The 20,811-nt window shown below is 40.0% G+C and overlaps 1 protein-coding gene across 1 annotated transcript in view; it reads left to right on the top strand.

The window, feature by feature from the left end:
• Window positions 1-20,811, top strand: part of ROS1 (ROS proto-oncogene 1, receptor tyrosine kinase) — a 103,489-nt gene that overhangs the window by 42,236 nt on the left and 40,442 nt on the right. Inside the window, exons 18-30 of the mRNA XM_073336658.1 lie at window positions 3,186-3,400; window positions 3,732-3,895; window positions 4,368-4,530; window positions 5,506-5,768; window positions 6,595-6,658; window positions 7,605-7,807; window positions 8,567-8,778; window positions 9,335-9,624; window positions 10,692-10,868; window positions 12,336-12,553; window positions 13,655-13,799; window positions 17,198-17,430; window positions 20,280-20,456. Of these exons, the coding sequence (XP_073192759.1) occupies window positions 3,186-3,400; window positions 3,732-3,895; window positions 4,368-4,530; window positions 5,506-5,768; window positions 6,595-6,658; window positions 7,605-7,807; window positions 8,567-8,778; window positions 9,335-9,624; window positions 10,692-10,868; window positions 12,336-12,553; window positions 13,655-13,799; window positions 17,198-17,430; window positions 20,280-20,456 (2,524 nt within the window). The remainder of the gene's footprint in view (window positions 1-3,185; window positions 3,401-3,731; window positions 3,896-4,367; window positions 4,531-5,505; window positions 5,769-6,594; window positions 6,659-7,604; window positions 7,808-8,566; window positions 8,779-9,334; window positions 9,625-10,691; window positions 10,869-12,335; window positions 12,554-13,654; window positions 13,800-17,197; window positions 17,431-20,279; window positions 20,457-20,811) is intronic.

The following is a 20,811-nucleotide window of genomic DNA, read 5'->3' as shown; positions in this document are numbered from 1 at the left end:
CCGTGGGAGGCATGGCTGAGCCGTGCCCAGTACAAACCCACCGGAAACCAGTGGGCAAGTACTTGGCACAGCTCAGCTGTGCTTCGGCTGCCCCTACCACGGCTACTGGTGCCATGCTGCTATTTATATTGGCGCTAGCTCCGTGGCCGTTAGCGCACGTACGGGCACGTGAGCAGGAGAATCACAACCCGAGCTTGTGCTGTAGACCCAGCCCTGTATGCAAGCAACTGAATTTTAAGATTGATCCCAGACTCACTGGTGGCCAGTGCACTGTGAACCCCGAACAATCAAAATACATTGATTAGATTGCGTGTGAGGGGCTGTACTTGCAACTCAGTTGTGAACCAACTGCAAGGCTTACATCATCGTCTCTGGCATTCCAGAGCAGAGAGAGTAGGAGCAATCAATCTTAATGGACCAAACAGCATGTCTGAGCCTTTCAAATCTCTTCTGGATAGCACGTGTCAAAGCTGAAAGATATTTCTAAGGTGGTAAAATGATGTGTTGGTAATATATCTAATCTGTTGCCCAGAAGATAAATTGGGATCAGAGAAAACCTAGAAGTCGCATGATAGATCAAATCACCATTAATACAGCTGGAAAGAAAGTTTAATAGATTTTAATAAATAAGAGTAGATTACCCTGAAGACAATCAGGCAAATTCAGCTTTGGGGTCTGATCTTGTTGCCATTGAAGCCAATGGCGTGTTTTCTATTGATTTCAGTGGGAGCAGAATTGGGCTCCTAATGTGAGCGGGAAGTCCATTGTGTCACTGGAACTGTGAGGGAAGGGAGATCAATTTTCAGAATGTTCAGTTCTGCATTTAAGTTCTAAAATGAGCATAGATAGGTACTGATTGGTGTACCATCTGGTGGGACCGAGCTTCTGAATTGGGCTCCCAAGTTTAGAGACTGGGCATAGAGTTGCACTTCTCATACGGAAATAATGTGGCAGGGCACTGGAGATTTTCCAGCAAATTATTTGTGTGGCTGCTGATTGGCTGGTTGCGGATTGCCTGTGAGTTATTTATACTTTTTAGGACTAGGTGAACTTTATTACATCAGCAAGAAAATGAAGAAGAAATTAGTGTCTATGCTAATAAGAGCCTTTCCCAGAGGGCTGAACAAGGTCGATGAGGGACATTTACATCAAGTCTCCATTACCATTGGCCCTAACCCATGCAATGGATATGAAACTGTCTGTGTGACAGAGGAGGTTTGTACTGAGCTACTCTGCCAGGTGCACACACAGATCTTTACAGAAAGCCATGTCTCGTTTGTCCTGAATGGATCATTGTATCTTTAATATTTGTTTTCTCTGCTAGGAGCATGAGAGAGGAAGGGTTGGGAAACTGACCACTCTGTTGTGGCACCAAAAGCCAGGCCTAGTTCAGCAACTTTAGTTAAGTTTTTTCACTGCTCTTACCCTCTTTCATATTTGTTTGTGGATAACATCATCATCCTGGAGTCATCATGGCCTTCAACTGGGAGGGGAGCCTGCAGTTTGGTTTGAGGAGAATGCAGCATCTTTTGTACCATGCCTGATGTTAGAGTGGACTTCTTCTAGCTAGTGGAGACATCATCCCTTGGCTGGGCTCACTGAGTGGGCATCCGGACTGGTACTTCTGTGTGCTCTGTTGGCAGCAATTATACCAAGTGAGCGAAAGGGAGAACCCCTTCGGCCAGCCTATAGAACAGGGATGGGCAACCTTTTTGGCCCGAGGGCCACATCTGGGTATGGAAATTGTATGGCGGGACATGAATGCTCACGAAATGGGGGGTTAGGGTGTGGAAGGGGGCGAGGGCTCTGGGGTGGGGCCAGAAATTAGGAGTTCAGGGTGTGGGAAGGGGTTCTGGACTGGGGCATGGGGTTGGGGTGTATGTGGGGGGGTGAGGGCTCCAGCTGGGGGTCAGGCTTTGGGATGGGGGTGCAGGAGGGTGCTCCGGGCTGGGACTGAGAGGCTCAGAGGACAGGAGGGGGATCAGGTCTAGGGCAGAGGGTTGGGGTGCAGGAGAGGGTCAGGGTTGCAGGCTCTGGGTGGCACTTACCTCAAGCAGCTTCTGGAAGCAGTGGCATGTCCCGCCTCAGGCACCTCTGCGTGCTGCCCCAACTGCAGGTGCCACCCCTGCAGCTCCCATTGGCTGCAGTTCCTGGCCAACGGGAGCTGTGGGGGTGGCACTTGAGGCAGGGGCAGTGTGTGGAGCACCCTGGCTGCCCCTATGCATAGGAGCCAGAGGGGGGACATGCCGCTGCTTCTGGGAGCCACGCGGAGCCACGGAGCAGGGCAAGCCCTAGACCCCGCTCCCCAGTGGGATCCTGAGGGCTGGAATAAAATGTCTGAAGGGCCGGATGTGGCCCCCAGGCCACAGTTTGCCCACCCCTGCTATAGGACCAGATCTAACACTCTTTAAACTTGAAGTCACTGTCTGTATATCTTACAAGGCCATCGGGGAATTCCAGTGGAGTGCAAAGGCTGCAGTGCAGAAAATTAAAGGGAGAGAGAAGGACAAGAAAGGTCACCTCTGGACAATGGCACACTAATCTAGAGGCCCCTGTCAATCAAAGTGGGAGAATCGTTTTCAGTTATACAGAAAAACAGGGATATCTTTAATAAATTATAACATACGGTCTCCTTTTGAATAAATTACAATATTTTAGCATAAATGTTTACTTTATTTTAAAGAAAAGGAGTACTTGTGGCACCTTAGAGACTAACCAATTTATTAGAGCATAAGCTTTCGTGAGTTACAGCTCACTTCCTCAGATGCATATATGCATATATGCATATATATATGCATCTGAGGAAGTGAGCTGTAACTCACGAAAGCTTATGCTCTAATAAATTGGTTAGTCTCTAAGGTGCCACAAGTACTCCTTTTCTTTTTGCGAATACAGACTAACACGGCTGTTACTCTGAAACCTGTCTTTATTTTAAAGGTGTCTTCTTATAAGAGCTGAAGAAACAAAGTATTGTGTTTGGTGCTCCAGTGGTGCATCAGACTAAGGAATGTTCAGTGGAGGGGAGGGGCAGGAAATGAAAGAACCTTTTTATTGGTTCTTATTATTTCTGTAGGGGGAAGGAGAACTCGAAGGATAAAGTTTAAGCTATCAAAGTTTATTGCATAGATCCTTTTTTCCTTACAAAGCAAGTTGAGGCTTAGGTAATACCATATTTATTTTCACAGTTGTGGTGATGCTGTAGTCACTGAATTTGCAGAATGGAGTTCTTCAGAAGTATCCCATAGTGCACTGCTGTATTACAGTGGACGGCTGTTCTGGATTAATGGCTACCGGTTCATTACGGCACAAGAAGTCAATCAGAGTGTTAGCATCCCCTTTTCGCAACCAGCAGAGTTTGCAGCTTTTACACTTGCTCAGAGGTCACTTAAACCTCTGCCAGGTATTTGATTTTCTGATCAACAGAACTTAAAAAATGTATCCACTCTCAGCTTGTCATTCTTGGTTATTAACATCTGAGTGGGAAAAGATGTGAATACAAATATCTTGTTAATACAATTATCAGAATAGAGATGGGTAACTTGTAACTAAATAAACCAGTAGAAGCAGAACCAAATGATACTGATGTGGCCTAAACAAACAAAATCATTTTATTATTAATAATATACTAATGGAAGTTAATGGAACTTGTGCTCATAAATCACATAGGCAGATTTGTAAATTCTACCCATTGTTCATAATTCTTATTTTTTTCCTCATTTTCTGGACCACAGGAAACTTTTCATTTCCACCCAAAGTGATTCCAGATTCAGTTCTGGAGTCTTCCTTTAGGATTGAAGGGAATTCTTCACATTTTCACATCCTTTGGAAGGCTTCCACAACTGTGGAATGGGGCACTGTCTTCTACTGTGTGGAGTCCAAGGTTCTACAGACCAGGGTATTCATGAGATTCCTTCCCATTATCTAAAATTATTGCTCCTAGACACTGACAGTTTTAAAAATTAGACATATAGTCTGTGTTCTTTTATGCCATATTGTGCCTTTGTGTTTCTTTTATAGATATATGGACAGTTCTTCTAACTCTTCTGAAGTTTGCTTGTATGACTTTGATTTAACAATCAATCAATGTCGACCATAATATGTCTTTGACCACCTGAACCATAGTTATAAACTTCATCTGCACTTGATTTTAGCCCATTTGATAAACTATTGTTACATTTGATTCAAAGGGGCAGATCCTCAGGTGGTGTAAATGGTCACAAGTCCATAAAAATCAGTGGAGCTATGAAAATTCAAAACAAATTTATTCTCATTTTGGTATGGGTTTTTTGGAAAATCAAAGTTAAAGATCAGGAATGTTTACAAAGTTTTTTTTCTGAGAGGAGAAAAATGTTTTGTGCTTATTTTAGTTTGTGGATAGTGAACGGTGCCTGCCTCCTTGGAATCTGACTGTAGCATCCTACAAAGTTGAAGGGCTGGAGCCCTATATGCAGTTTGATTTTATTGTGACTCCTTATACGTACTGGGGGGAGGGACCTACGACATCCATATCCCTTCGAGCCCCTGAAGAAGGTACCGGACTTTCAAATCTCATTCCTAATATTTAATGGGTGCAGTAAGGCCTACTTTATTTCAGGAGGTTGGGCCTTTCTTAAGAGGTGTTAAGCTGCTTGCAGGGCTGGCTCACTGTGAGTTGAGACGAATCACAGAGAATGCAGATACACATTCTTGAATGTCTTTGACAATCCACTGTCACATGTGCATACATGCAGACATTTGAACAGACAATACATGGTGATATCCACTCCCCTTCCTGTGATTTTTAAGATTGATTAACTGAAATTTATTATGAAATGAGCAGTAAAATCCTGCATATAATACTTTAGACGGTTATTTGGGTTTTTAGAAATGGTACTTATTTTTTACTTCATAGGTGTCTTATTTTACTCAGGTCAGATCAAAGATGAATCAGTTAAATGGACACCGCAATATAATTACTGTAGAATTAACGCATCTGAACAAAGCACAGGGAAAAACTGTTTGGTGCAATATGCCAGTTTCACAGAGTTTGAAAGACTGTGGGACAAATGCTCTGCTCTGTGTAAGTGACGTAAATAACGGGCTCCACTGACATTAGCTGAGTTCCATTGTATCGAGTAGTGTCAGTTGTGTGGGTTTTTGATGATCAAGCTAAAATCAAATACACAAGTGACAAGGAAAAACACATAGCCATCACCGTCATAGCTTGGGAGTTTTGGAAGTAGCCAGTGGAACCATCTTACCATTAGAACACACACTCATGCCTTCACATACCTATTTATTTAATGAAATATTCACATTTCTACCTTAAAATCAAATTGTTTTTAAAGGACAATTTTAGGCTGAAGAATGAATTAATACAACTCTGAATGTTTTATTTTCTCTTTTTAAAAGCCTAGGTGCCATAAACTAACTGTAGAGCCCAGGCTCAGGGGTAAAAGCAGGGGCTATCAAACATCATATTTTAACACAAGTTCTCTGCTATGTTTGTGTGTATTTTTAATACAGTTCCTTCAGCCCCTGCAAATCCCAGAATATATGTGTCACATAATGGTACATATGGCGGCAAAGAGAGAGCCGTAGTGGAATTTAGGTGGAATAAACCTAGGAGAGAAAACGGAGCGTTAACAAAGTTCAGAATTTACTATCAAATAGTAAATCAAAGTGGCACCAATGAGACTTTTACAGAATGGACTATAAGCAACATTGCACCCTCTCTGATGTCCTTTTCGCTCAAGGATGTGCTTCCCAGGTTGACAGTGAGGTTTCAGGTATGGAAAATTAATAAGGTGATGATCTGGTTCTTTGGTGTTATAACCATGACAAGATGGAGTGCTTTGTTGTGCCTGTCAGTGTGATGTGGACAGCAATAGTGTTTTACCTCTCATAACTATTCCACAGGCGTGGAGTGGCCTTAAGGAAAATTTCCCATTTTCCAAAGCCCCTGGTAGCAGCAGCAGGTTAGGTACAGATCCTATTGTAGCTCTGAATCCTGGGCTGGCTGAGAGTCAAAGACCCAACAGAACTTAGTTCCACAGATCAAGGACAGCCCCACCACGGAAGAAGTGTGAGGATTCAGGTGACGCCTGGTACCAGCTGGCCTCTGATGACTCATGTTTCAATCTAGCGTGGCATTGTGGTTTTCATTATGAGGTGAGAACGGAGACCCCCCCCCCATAATGCACAGAGCTGGTAATGCATTAAATTCAAAATACCAGGCGCCAGGCGAGCTGTGCTGCATGCTAGTCCAAGAATGAAGCAGCTGGGCCTGCTGGAGAATTACAATATGAAGCAGCAGGAGAGAAATACTTCCTGACCTCTCTCTGAAATGAGAAAAGCCTGTCTCCTTTACTTGGGGATCTAGAAGTGGTTGGTAGACACACGATGAACTATCATTGCCCAGACCACCTTTGGAAGCCCCCCTCCACTTAGGCCCTGATCCAGCAAAGCACTTAAACACATGTTTAAATTTAAACATGTGAGCGGTCAGAGAAACTACTCATGTTCTTATCATTAAGCACATGCTTAAGTGATTTCTGAACTGGGGCCTTAGTGGACATTTCTCCTGAACATTTCTCCTGTTCCATTTATCTCCAGGTGCAAGCCTTCACATCGGCAGGTCCAGGACCGCTATCTAATATAGCAGAAGCTAACTCCTCAGGTATCAATATTCAGCTACCACCCCTTGCAATGCAAATGCTATTGCATGGTGGACTCAATAATACACGTGTTTGGTAATGAGATATCGAGCCTTTTACTACTAGGATGACGGTTCAAATATAGCTCAGATTGGCCGTGGCCATGGATGATTTGTTCAAACAACCACAAATTTACATTCTGTGTATGAAGGCAAATGTCACATACTGAGTCCTGGCCACTTCCCATTGTAACAAACTAGGACAATTATTTGAACTTTTCACTGGGCTGTTGTAAAAAAATCCATAGCTGCAAACAAAAGACACTTTGCCAGTTTAATAGCATGTATGCAGTGTGGGGCATTAGAACCCATGACCCGCATCAAAAATCCTAAATCTCTACCCTTTGAGCGAACAGAGATTATCCATGAGCTGTAGCTAGTATCAAGGCTTACATCCACTTGTACACAGTCCACTAAAGAATGACATAATCACAAACAATGAGCAGCTGGGAGCACTCCATCCAGTAAAAGGCAGTATAATACACACACCAGTCAGCACATTATACTGTGTTGAAACTAATATAAATGTTACCTTGAATGGCACCTTTGTGTACTTGCAGCTCTCAGCTGTAAAAGTTCCTGTGTAGATATTGTTATTCATTTAGTCCCAGTTCTCCTTCTGGTTGAAATTATGCAAGCAACAATTGTGTTAAACTCCAGAGTGGTTAGGGCAGTTCTCACAGTTTCCCTGGACACTGTGAATTGGGATGCTTTTCTGAGAACTGTACTAGCTGAATGACATTCTAGGCTATCTCCTGAAGTAGTCTAGGAAATTATTGTAGAACATGGTTCTTAGGGTGGGGGGATGGCCATGATGCGAAACTATGATAAAAATATGCTTTATAATGATGAATGAATGTTATTGTTTGAGAGTTTGGTATCAGTTGTTCTGTATCATTTTCTCCTCCAGATCTTTTTCCAGTTCCAGGTCTTATAACTATTTCTGCCAACAAGATGGTCTTTACTGACATAGACAGAAATCAGACCATCCAGAGTCTTTCAGCAAAAGGAGATATAAAGGGTGTCTGTTACACTGCTAATGATGAGACAATGTATTATAGCCAGGAAGATTCCCTTTTTCTTCTGAACATACAGAATAATTCCAGGCTTCAGGTATTCTATTGTGTATTTCCTTGTTTCAAAGGCGCATGTAAAATATGCATATTATTGCAGTTATTTTGGGGCCAGCTATGTGATGAATTAAAGCCCAATTATAGTTTAAAAACTGAAAAGAAAAGCCTGACAAACAAATCACTTCTAATGGGGAAAACAGCGTTAGAAACATGGCCCATTCTGCTTTAATTATTGCCAGCTTGTATGAGATGCTTAGTTCAAGTTGTAGATGACTGGGTTATTTGATTTCTAGTAATATGATAAAAATCCTCATCCAGTCTGGAAAAATCCATTTTATCTGTAGCTGTTAGAGCTTGTTGAAAAGTTTTATGTGGAAAGTTTTCCTATAGAAAATATGGCTTTGTTGAAACAAAGTTTTTCCCTGGAAAATATCAACGCTGATAAAAAAGATTAGTTTTCCAACAAGAGATGTCCTGATGACAATTTTCATTTTGTATCGACATTTTGAAATAAAACAAATTTTCATTTCAACATAAAATGGCATTTATTTTTTTTATTTTATTTTATTTTTTGATTTAAGAAAACCAAAACAACATGTTATGTTGAAATGTTGATTTGAAATGACAATTTTTGCTTCTGTCAAAGAAGTCAAAATTTCTCATTTGATGATTTTTTGGTATTTTGACTTTTTGTTATGAAATGAAACAGAAACTAATTTCTAAATGTCTACATTTCCCAGGGGATTAAAAATACTACTTTCTGAATTGCTATACTAACTGTTTTCTTATTTCCCTTAAGCTTTTCAAACATGGATTTCTCCGCAATGTCACAGGTCTTGCAATTGACTGGATTGCAAGACACCTCTTTGTTGCCTTGAAAACATCACAGAAAGGAACTCAAATATTTATTATGGATCTAGAACTCAAAGCAAAATCCCTTAAAACTTTGAACATACAGTCAAGTAACCAATACTTGACTATATCATTTCTCTCAACATATCCTTTCTTAAGGTATGGTATGAAATGACTGATAACTTTTGTTTTTAATTGAGTTGAAATACAGCAATTTAAATAAATTAATAGGTTTTTAAAGCCAGAAGGGAACATTGTGATGATCTAGTGTGACCTCCTGCATAACACAGGCCATAGGAATTACTGGGTGAAACTCTGTCTCCACAACTTCTGGTTGAGCTAAAGTATACCTTTTAGAAAGACATCCATTCTTGATTTAAAGACTTCAAGTGATGGCTATACTGACATGAAAATCCATTTACAGTGAAACAAAATGGAAGTCGGTAGCTAAATTAAAATTTTCTGCAATCTGCACATTGCAGTTCTGGTCATAGAGGACCTCTGTTTAAAGATGTTCTGTTTAAAAACGAATAAAACAAACCCAAAAACAAATAGACAAAAACCAACAAAAAAACCTGACACCACTCTGAGGGAATTGCATTTACCCTACAATAACTTTAATGATTCTATGGCTGTATTAATTCATAAGACTGTATTTAAGGTAGGTTGCCTGGAGCAAGGTTTTCTATTGTAAATGATACATTTTATTTGATAGTCGTCTGTACTGGATGGAAGCCTTTGATTCAGGCTGCTGGATATTTTATTATGATATCGTGAATAATACCATGCACCACATTTTGGGACACACACCTTTACAACATCAGACAAGAAGAAGCTACTGCAGTTGCAATGTGACAGAAACAGACCTCGGAAGAGCAATGACTATAGATATGTCTGACTCCAAGAAGTCTCAGATTTTCTTTATCAAAGGAAGGGATGAAATCTGGGCCTCAGATTTAGACGGATGCCACTGCTGGAGGGTTATCAATGTTCCTAGTCTTCAAGGTGAGATTGCTCTGATGCTTTTTTTTTAATTCTCAGTCTGTCCCATACTTTTCACTGTTCCAAAGAATTTACTTTTCAGCAAAAATAATGCAATACTTATCATGGATTTTCTCCACAACATTAACCACTTTGAAGTGAAGACAGAAAAAAGAAGTCTACGTCTGAGTATTATATATGCTTGCCATTGAAACAGAGCAGGGGAAGGAACAGTGTGGGATATTTGCAGGAATTATTGTTTCCCGTTAAATCATCAGTCAGATAGACACAGTGTTGCATCAACTCCTGCTGCTTTTCAATGGATGCCACTGTATCTACCACATTGTCACATTACATAGAGAGGGTTTAATATTGGAAATATCTATTTGTTGATAGGATTTGTGTGTCTCCTTCCCACAACCAAAAAGATATGCCAGAGGGTAATACAGGCCTTAGTGTCTCCCTTCTCCCCATCAGGGGAATGGCTTGAATGTGGTGAAGGTGTTCCATGCACAAAAAGTCTTATAGGATGACTCATACCCTGATAACTCTATAATGGTAATCCAGGCTCTGTTTTCAGCCTGGTCCTAGACACTGTAGCCAGAGAGACTTGGCTAAAACTGTCCTATTACAAAAGGATCTATGGGATGTGTAGTGTTCTTGCTGCACAGAGCAGGTGCTGGTTTTTAACATCTCATCTCAGAAGTGAGGGGTCATCTCCTCCTTAAGTAAGGGTTTCCATTCAAGGTGAATGATAATCTACAATTTTGTGTTCTATAATTACTGGGGTTTATCATCATTGAATTACACTTCCTGTAATTAATCTTAACCATAATAATTGGATAAGAAGAGAAGACATCAAATCTACAGTTTGTTAAAGAGGGAAATGTTTCACCTTTATGAGACATGTCAGAAAATGTCAGAAGTCTTTTTTTTTTTTCAGGAGGAGCTTTCCAAAGACTCAGATGCCAGTTAAATGCTCAACTCATTTTGATGTTCAGTGGGACTGGGTATCTAACTGCACTTTTGCCTTTGAAAATCACCCCCTTAATTTTTATTCTGAAACTTAACTCTGTAATATTTTTCTACAGATATGACCATTGGTAGTTTGGCTGTCGACAGACAGTTTATATACTGGAGTGTTGTAACAAAGGACTACATGACAATTTATCAAGGAAATAAAGAAAGCAAAATCCTCTTCTTTCAGGAAAGAGCACATAAACAGGTGCAAATCTTAGCCTACAGCACAGCCATGCAGCCCTACCCAGGTAGCAGGTTTTTAAAATTTTAACACATCTTTTTAAAATAATTTATTTGGATTGTAAATTATTCTAAAAGTGTTTATCTAAAATTTACCAGCTGACTGCAGATGGATTTCAGAGGAAAATGATTTAGATAGGGCAGTGCAATAGACTGTAATACAATGCCAATTTTAGAAGGCAGAATGAAAGCTAAGAACTGGCCTCATGTTATATCGTGTTAGAGTGCATCAAGATAATAGATGCTGCATACATTCCATGAGCATGGGATGTGAGTTGTGGACAATACCTCTTTAAAAGAATTTGGAACCTGAATGTCATACGAAAAGAGGTGATTTACAGTGGAACCACAGGAAACCTGTAAGTGTGGCATCCTGAAGACAGTATGATGACTCAAAGTAGAATTGTGAGAGTTAATTTGCGAGCATGAACATTGCTAGTGAGCAGAGGGATGAAAAAAGGTAGTGTGAAAAAACATCACTGAAAATGAAAATGAGATTTTGCATGGCAGCTCTTCTGCTATGACAGGCAAATTCAGTCTAATCTAGCTATAGTGCACTCGTAACTAAGGGCCAGTTGTTCAAAGGTATTTAGGTTTCTGTTGGAATTATTATTTATGCAGGGTATTGCCACGACACTAATTTAACCATAAATTTTTTTATTAAATCCTAAGGCTACAATTGCTCTAAACAAGCCTAAAAAGCTAAATAATAAGCAATTTACTGCATCCAAGCAGTAACAAAACATTTATAAGCATTTGATCAAGATACTTACAAAAGGGCTGATCCAGGGTGCTTAGCCCCATGTTGGCTGGCTCCAGCTTGGTCAGGCAGGTGTTAGTAATGAACCTTGAAAGGGTTTACTTTTTTTATACCCTTTAACAAACAAGTGAAGTCATTGCCAGTTATTAGACCTTAGCTGAGGCCAGATGAAGGAATTTCTTATGTAGCCAATTATTTACTGCACCTGGTACCCAGTTAATTGTGTTTTATTTCTATTACTTCAGCTCAAAACTGACATAAAATAACACAGGTATTCTGAAGGCTCTCTACAACTTCAACACAACAATTATTCTTTCTCAGGATCATATTCTCTTTGGTCAAATGCTTTGGGCCTATTGCTCATGCTAATATCCCAACTCAATTTAATACTATTGTTCACCCAAATCTAATGTGGGTCTATATTCCTACAGTGCCTAAGGATGCACCTAAATACATTTAGAAATCTGTCCTTGAGTAACTTACAAGAAAATAAACAAATCCTTCACTTTGAAAAAATTTACTTTTACTGGCTGCAAAAAATGAACCCAAACTATTAAATTCAGACTTTTTTTCTTTATCTGTTTATGAAACCAGTGAAAAGATAGTATTTGCTACTTATACTTTCTGTTGCTAAAGGCAGTAGGATCACATCTAAAATCTGGAATGTCCCTACAGCTGTTATACTTCAGAATGTTTTCCCTCCCATCCCTTCTAGATAAAGGATGCCTGACTCTAGCTTCAAATGCTGAGAAACCTACTATCCTTAATATTACGAACACCAGTTTTACAGTAAGCTTAGCACCTGTCAAAACACAACTTCTGTGCACTGGCATAACCCTCCCTACTTCAACGTACCTGGTGTACTACGGAAAAGTTACTAATGATGGCAGGAGCTCAGCCCGCTGTTTGTCTGGCCTACATTGTACAGTAATGGTAAGACTATTTTGGAGCAAAAACTTGCATGCCATCGTTTATGAAAAGGTGATTCCATGACACTTCTAAGTATTTGATATTCCATTATGAAACCTTGTTTCCACAGACAGACACTACTATGTGTTAATTTCCCACTCCATAAAACCATGCTACCCTTTCTGTGTGACTCTTCTTGCCATAAATGGCAGCTTCCCTGGCTTTCTGTAGCATATTTTGCACACAAGATGATTCTCTGATATTCTACTTTCTTAACATTTCCTTGCTAAAGCTCATTTGAAGGGACCCTTCAGTTTCTACTCCTCAAAAGTAGGTTGTGGCTCTTATTAATCTATTTAAATAACCATTGAGACCAGTTTGATTTCGTATCTTTGTGTGCATCCCATAGGAAATGAGTGTCCTTTTGCTCTTACTTTTTTTCTTTTTTTTTTGCAGTTGCTATTTCTAATCCCTCTGACAGTGGCTGAACAATATGGTTTTGTAACTGTAATTACTGCACCTAGCTCTTGGGCCAGTGCCTGCTGAAATCAGTGAAAAGATTTCCATTTACTTCAGTGGAGGCTGGATAATCCCTAGCTCACATCCTTATAATACCATGAAAATGACAAAACATTTTGTGGGATGGAAGAAGTTCATTTTCTGTGCATAAAACGATACAGTTTGATTATTCCTTGGTACTTTACATGAAATGAGTTGCAGATCTCAGTTACAAAAATATCATTACACTTGGTACTAATTAACTGAAATCCTTGTTGGCAATCTCAGTAGAGAGGCCAGGGATTAAAATGGCACAAAAACAGACATACCCTACTTCATTCCTAGAAGTGACCCACCAAAATCAGGATTAAAGTACATTGGTCAGTTGCAGGACCATGACCTGTCTTGTGCCTGATCTGTTAGAGATGTTAACATTCTAATGTGGTCAATCTGGCACCTTTCATGATCATTAAATTTACTTTTTGGAAAAAGTACTGCGATATTTTGATTTTTTTCCTATGTAATTAAATCATATGTTCCCATTTCATTGCCAGATGCCTGTTTGGACATCCAGTGCTTTATTTTCTAAAAGTATTTATTGTCTGTGATTCTGCCTCTTAATTACAGGAACTTCAGGAAAATACAGCACTTATTGAAGGCCTACAGCCATTTTCAAGTTATGTGATACAAGCTGCTGTGAAAAACTATTATTCAGATTCTTCTGAGCAGCCACCTTTGGGAAAAGAGACCATTGGCACAACTCTTTATGGAGGTGAGTTTTAGGCTCTACTCTGACTTTTGGGCCTAAATCTAATCTCACTTAGGCAAATGTAACTCTATTGACTTCAGTTAGAGTTATTTCTGAATTACACCAATGTAAGCTAGAGCAGAATCAGGCCTTTTATCTTTAATTATGTATCATCTGTTAGAGAGTTTGGAAGTGTCCGTCATAATTTAATCTACTCAGACCTGCACAAAAGCCTGGAGGCCTAACAGTATAAATAGGGTTTCTGATTTTCCGTTTTAACCAATAAACAGAGATAAAACACACTGCTATAACAACAGTAAAAAAACAAAATCGGTGTTTACCCAATAGACACCGGGAATGGTTACTTGGATCTAAGGGCTTGTGTACATAAAGCAGTACTGTGAGCTAAGGGGATGTAATTTCCAAAGTGCATGAACATTAATTGGTCTGTGTCGACTCTGCTGGTAAGCACTAAAGATTCTTTTGAGTGCTTTAATGTAGTACTGCTTTAAGCAGTATACTATGTAAAAGCACACTATGGAACATTACAAATGGATTACTTATTTTGGTATGTACCACTGTAATGAGTAATATATATAATTACTCATTGTGGCATATACAAGAGAAAGTCCTCAAAACCCCGATTTGTGGACATCTACATAAAACTAAAAAGTTGCTCAAACAAAAAACCCTTGAAAAATGAAATTAATAAACCCTGAAAAACTGAAGCCCTAAATATAAACCTGTGAAAGATCTGAGTCCATAGGGAGTGATCTGGCTTGTTGACTTCCTGAGAAGGCATAAAGCAATAGCTAAGAAACTGCAGTGATTCTTTTTGACTGAGGCAGCATTTCAAAATAATTTTATGTGTGCGCAATATGAAGTCTCCTCCCTCCCCCCGGCATCTAACTTCTACACTGCTGTTGGAATGTGTATGTTTCCTGACTTTTGTTCTCTTAGTTTTCTGCATGTGATTACCGGTTTTATTAAAGCTTGGAATTAAATCGGCTGCTGTCAAAGCTTCTTCGTGTTCCTAGCTTATTTAACAACGCATCAGAACTTTTGTGGATCCTCTCTGTCTTCCCATTGTTTCTGTGTCAAAATGAGCAAAGCTTGAATCAACCTTTACATCTCTTCATATATAGAAGAGCAGGGAGAATCAAACAAAATAGGGCTAAGAAAAATAAATGCTTTGGTCTTGCCACTGAGTGTCACTCTTACTCCACATATTGCTTAGCAGGAAATCTGTTTTCCTTATCAACACAACTCATGCAAATTTCACTTGAATAATCTATGATATTGCAGCCAAAACATTAGTGTACTTTAGGGAAAAATACATATAAAATTAAGTAAACCATAGAAGTAAATGATGATGATTTACAAAGCACATCCTCCTCATTCTGATGTGTTTGGGACTCTACCTTGTTATAAACCTAATATGGACATTTGCCTGTCTAGTTCTCCATTTATAAAATTATTTTCCTGTTGAATCTGTATGGACATATCATATATCAGTTCAAAGCTTATCTGTAAATGTCAAAAGAGGATTTAGTTTTTCAAAATGGTCATCAAGTAACCAACTGACATGGATAGGAAAGGAAGTGGAGGAGAAATCTGTAAGCTTGGCTGTAATAAACTTATTTAAAGATGTTATTGAATATTCACAGAAAAATATATACAACGACCACACAGCTCTAGTTACAATTCTATGTGCATCCATATTAATATTAAAATGCCCATATTCTATTATTTGAAATGGCTTGGAATGGATTCCATAGTGTGAAGGTATAGCTGGGAGAAATGGAATGAAATCAAAATAAGCAATATAGAAAACACATTATGGAAAACTTCCTAACAGTTTGATCTATTGGATTAAGAAACCATTTCTCAAGAGAAATGGTGAAAGCCTCATTGTTTGATAAACTTAAAACTGGGCAGAACAAAGCACTGGAAAATATGTTGTAGGAAACAATACTAGATGGAAAGGAACTTGGTTAGCCTAACAATCCTTTCCATGTCTAAGTGTTATGATTCCATGACTTATGAGCTGATATTTTATTTATGTTTCTTTTACAAATTAGCTAATTGTTCATTTGAATGAGATGCAAGAATATGGTGGTTTTCACTAAAGAAAATATCAGTGCAGCGCATCTGCTCAGTTTAAAATCTCATTGTATATAAACCTACGAAAGATCTGAGTCCATAGGGAGTGATCCCTATGTGTGTGCAATATGAAGTCTTTTTTCTCCCAGGCATCTAACTTCTACACTGCTGTTGGAATGTGTATGTTTCCTGACTTTTGTTCTCTTAGTTTTCTGCATGTGATTACCGGTTTTATTAAAGCTTGGAATTAAATCAGCTGCTATCAAAGCTTCTTCGTGTTCCTAGCTTATTTAACAACGCATCAGAACTTTTGTGGATCCTCTCTGTCTTCCCATTGTTTCTATGTCAAAATGAGCGAATGAGTAGGATGACTGATACATTATTAAATATTTCTCCTTATATATGGATGGCTGTGCTTCTCTTGGCAGATCATGAACAGAGTATCATTTCATATGTTCATAGGATATGTGCCAAAGGCCAACTCAAGATCACAAGAGGCAACATTCTTGTACTTTAAGAAAAATCTATAGTGCTTCAAAGCATCTGACATTTTGCTCTGTTTTTTAAAAAAAAGAGAGAGAGAGACAGAGTAACAAAACAAGAGATGTACAGAAACTGTATCTTCTTTAATGTGGAACCTGTCAAACACAGACATCCCTAAAACCAGGCTTTCTAGATCTTGCTATCCTTGCATGAAGCCTCATTCTAACTTTCTAGCTTTTAGATCAAGCAAAGCAAAATTAAAACAGCATTTGACTCCCGGGGTAAATATGCACACTTTATAAAATTTAAGCTATTGAACTTTCTTTCTTCAAACTTGACTTACTCCTTATATTTCAAGAAGATCAACTTAACAAGCCGAACTTTCACATTTCTACCTTCAGACATTGTTGAATTATCAGTGTGCAACATTTCTGATTTCAGTATATGGACTTTTTTTTCTAATGCATGCCTCGAGTAAATTGCATATCTGAGATCCCAGGTAGGAGTCTAGCAAAGAGCATGAATTCTACAGCAACACTGCCAGGCTGGCAAAGAAGAACAGTTGTAAGTGTACCTGCTGGGACTGTGGCATAGCCAAAGACATATTAAGCACTTCAAAATATTTTTGAGTGAGTGCACAGTTTTTGATGTACAAGAATGTAGATTTTATGTGTATGGTTTGTAGGGATAGAGTGTAACTATTAAAAATGGATCACACGTCACATGTTTTTGTGTATATTTAAAGCCTTTTATACTGATACTTTCTTCTTGATTTCTCTGAAAATAACCCTTGCCCCCCAAATCTACAAGATTTTTGTTTTTCCCTTTTGTTTCAGTACCAGAGGCAGTTAACCTCATTGAGATACTGGTTATGTCTGATAACACCATCAATATATCTTGGAGTGAGCCTTCACAGCCAAATGGACCCATAGACTCTGTCCGCTATCAAATTACTGTCAACTTTTTACCCCCAATTCCTGCAGCTCCTTGGAGAAAAAATGAATTTCCAAATGGATCACTTGCCTGGTCTATTAACGGCCTCAATGGTGGAACAAAGAACATATTCAAGGTATAGTTATAAGTGACTTTGTCTACTCAAGAAGCCTGAAAATATGATATACTTATTACCCAACAAGTGACCAAGCCACTGTTTTGTAAAGTAAAAGCATACTTACACTTTGTAAACATGGGTTCAGACCCTTGGCAGAGTTGTCTCGGTCCTTCAGCTTTCTGAGGAAGATAAATCAAACTTCATCCATTTCTCCTTGTGTGGATCTTTCAGATGAGATCTTAAAAACTGAGCTCTGGGGCCTTTCTGTTTTGTGTGGATACTTAAGACCCCATGCATATGTGTAATGCTCGGCTGTGATATCTTTAGCCAGTACTTCTCCTCTTGGCACTGTAATACAGCATGCTGTGAGTTGATCGGATGGCTGCCAACCTTCCCCCTGCAACGTAGAGTTTTTCAGTCCTATTGTATATGCAGCAGTTTGAGTTCAAATGGGATAAACGGAGCTATATAAATGTAAAATGTTATTGGTTCAAATCATGAAGTCCCACTGCAAAACTTCCATCCTGATCCATTGAGGTCAATGGGAGACTTTCCATTAACTCCACTGGCAGTAGGGTCAGGTCTTTGGCCTATTATTAGTATTATTGTTATTATTATTAAAATATTTTTTATTCAATGAAAAATGGAAAATTTCTAGTTCTTCCAAAAAGCTGTTTGATCCAGATCTACCGAGGTACTTACCAAGAACTCCAGGCTTAGGTGCCTGTGTCTGACATTTAGGCTCTACTGAGATCCAGAAAACTTCTGCCTAATGCTGTAGGTGCTAAACTCACTTGATGCCTAAATTGTCAGGGTAAAAGTTCCCTTGGTGCCTGAGTTCCTCCCCAGCATGCACTCTGCTGCCTCACTCTAGGCATTTGGAAGCCTGTTTCCCGCCTAAACCCAGGACGATCCATGACTGGGAGGGAGATAAATGAAGGATAAGTGTGTGGTGCCTGATTTGGTAGGCATGCTCAGAGGCTGCCTGCAGGGTTGGAACCCTTTCAAAATCTGGTCGGTGGTGGTACTCACCTTGCAGCTTTTAGCTCCCTGGCCAAAGCACTCACCTGGGAGATGGGAGACTGAGTTCCATTCCCACCTCTGCCTTTGGGGGGAAAAAGGATTTGAACAGGGGTCTCCCACACATCTCAGGTGAGTGCTCTAACAGTTGAGCTGTGGGATATCATGATATAGCACTCCCTCAGTCTCTCCTGTTGACGCTCTTCCACTGTGTGTAAGTAAAGTCACTGCAGCAGTGGGACTGGATCCTAGGTCTTCCATATGCATGCCCTCACCACCAGGCTACAGAATCATTCTCTCGCGCTCTCTCTCTGGCCCAATAGCTCTTTCATTATTTAATCCACTTTGGTACAGCTTCAACAGAGAGACTGAGAAAGCCCCACATCAGAATATCCCATAGCTCAATGGTTAGTGCACTGTCCTGAACGGTGTGGGAGGCTCCTTTTCCCCAATCAGACAGAAGAATGAATTAAACCTGGGTCTCCCCACCCCAGGTGAGTGCTCCAATGACTGGGGTAAAAGGTGTCACCAGACCTCCCCATGCATTTTGTGTGGAGTGAAGCAGGTGTCTGTCTCACTCTCACAAAAAATGACTTAGGTGGCTACGCTGCCTGACTCTAGGAGAGGGTTCTTGGCTGTGGATCACTAAGCAGAAAGCTTATGCTCAAATAGATTTGTTAGTCTCTAAGGTGCCACAAGTCCTCCTTTTCTTTAAGCAGAGATAGGTGCCTCCCTGCAGCATGAACTAAAAGCCTATCTCGGAGAGAAGGGAAGGGCTTTAGGGCATACCCCTCTCCACAGCATCTCCTACAGGCTTGCTAAGGCAGCTCCCCACTTAGCATGCTGGCTTTTGAGGCTCTCATTGTAAGGTGCTTGTCTCTTCACACATATTAGCCTACACACCTAATTCAGGCTTTGTGCATCATGGTGTTGTTGCTGTGATTTTTTTAGTCACCTAAACGTTAAGCATTGGGAAGCTGAGCATCGCAATGCCTCAGTCCCTTTGTGGCATCCAGGGTTTTCTGTTTTTTTCCATAGAACTATACTTGATTATTTCACTGAAAGTTGACAGACACATAAAAGTGGATTCCACCTTTCAGCAGTTTATAAAATTTAAAGCATACTGCAACTGGAGGAACAATACACAAATTCTGGTATTTCTTTAGTATTAGCAAGGACAGGTTAACAAGGGTCTTAAAAATGCATGCAGCGCGTTGGCTGTTTGGTGGGTTTTAGGAGAAAAACGTCTCTCAAATTAGGATGTGCCTCAGAGAGAGGAGCGCAGGGAATGGTCCTTAACATCTAGTTGGTAAAAATGCCGCAATTCCTTGTGGCTCATTGAATTCCACTGAAGTGTGATGCTATTCATGATACTGTCCAGGCAGGCTGCAGACAAAGGAAGGAGACCTATATGGACAGAATAGGTGATATTTTAATTGGTGATTTTAAACCTAAGGAGAAGACTCGGTGGGTGTCAAAGCGCCATCCAAAGGTTTGCGTGAATGCTTGTGTCCCTCAAGGAAAGAATAGGAAGGGAGCAGTTCTGTGGGAAAGATGAACTGGGGAGTTAAGAAGAGTCTGGTGGATGGGGCTCGTGGCCAAGAGGAGTTTTGTCTCAGGATCCCCAGAGTGTTAGTGGGAAGGCCCAGAATGTTTGGATTCAGGCCAGACATAGTCTTAATCTTCCCCTGAGTATCAACGTTGTTTAAAGCAGTTAAGTAATGTTCCAAGGTACTTGAATGATGGAAGGGAGCATTCATACTGCCATAACAACAGCCACCAAAACCAAATCAAATGCAGTTTTCAGAGTGGCTTGAGACTGTATGTTTCATTGTTTCTCCTGTTAGGTTCTTGCTTTTCATCCAGAGAAGAACTGGTTTTCTGAGAGTGCCCCTGTGTTTGCAGCAACGTTTGAGACTCCACCTGTCCCAGTGAATATAATTGCCCGAAACACCAGTTGTCAGTTAGAATGGAGGTCTCCTTTGCATGGCAACATAACCAAATTCTGGTTTGAAGTGCAGAAGGTAAAAAATACCCTTTTTGGATTAAAGGCCAGATTCTGTCCAGCCTTGTAGAGGGTGGGGAACTAGGGAAGGCTGCAGGGAGTCCCACTGGGTAATTCAGGCACCATAATATCACTGCCAGTAGTAGTACCCCAACAAGGGGCCAGGTGAAGGCAGCACTGGCCAGGAACAAGGGAGAACTGCCACTGCAGCAGGCATTCTTCAGGAGATCCAAAAGATTTTTGGCTGAGTCATCCAGAACCTCTTGGGAAGGAATAGCCTCCTTATGCACTCTCCAGTGTGTGCCATGGTTAGAAAGAAATAGGTGGGCTTCAATTTTTTTTAAATGTTGAAATAATTTTTTTAAAACAGTCTA

Source organism: Lepidochelys kempii, chromosome 3 (assembly GCF_965140265.1).
Source record: "Lepidochelys kempii isolate rLepKem1 chromosome 3, rLepKem1.hap2, whole genome shotgun sequence".
Lineage (NCBI taxonomy): Eukaryota > Metazoa > Chordata > Testudines > Cheloniidae > Lepidochelys > Lepidochelys kempii.
Note: the sequence above shows the minus strand (reverse complement) of the source record. Positions and strands in the feature narration are given on the sequence as shown.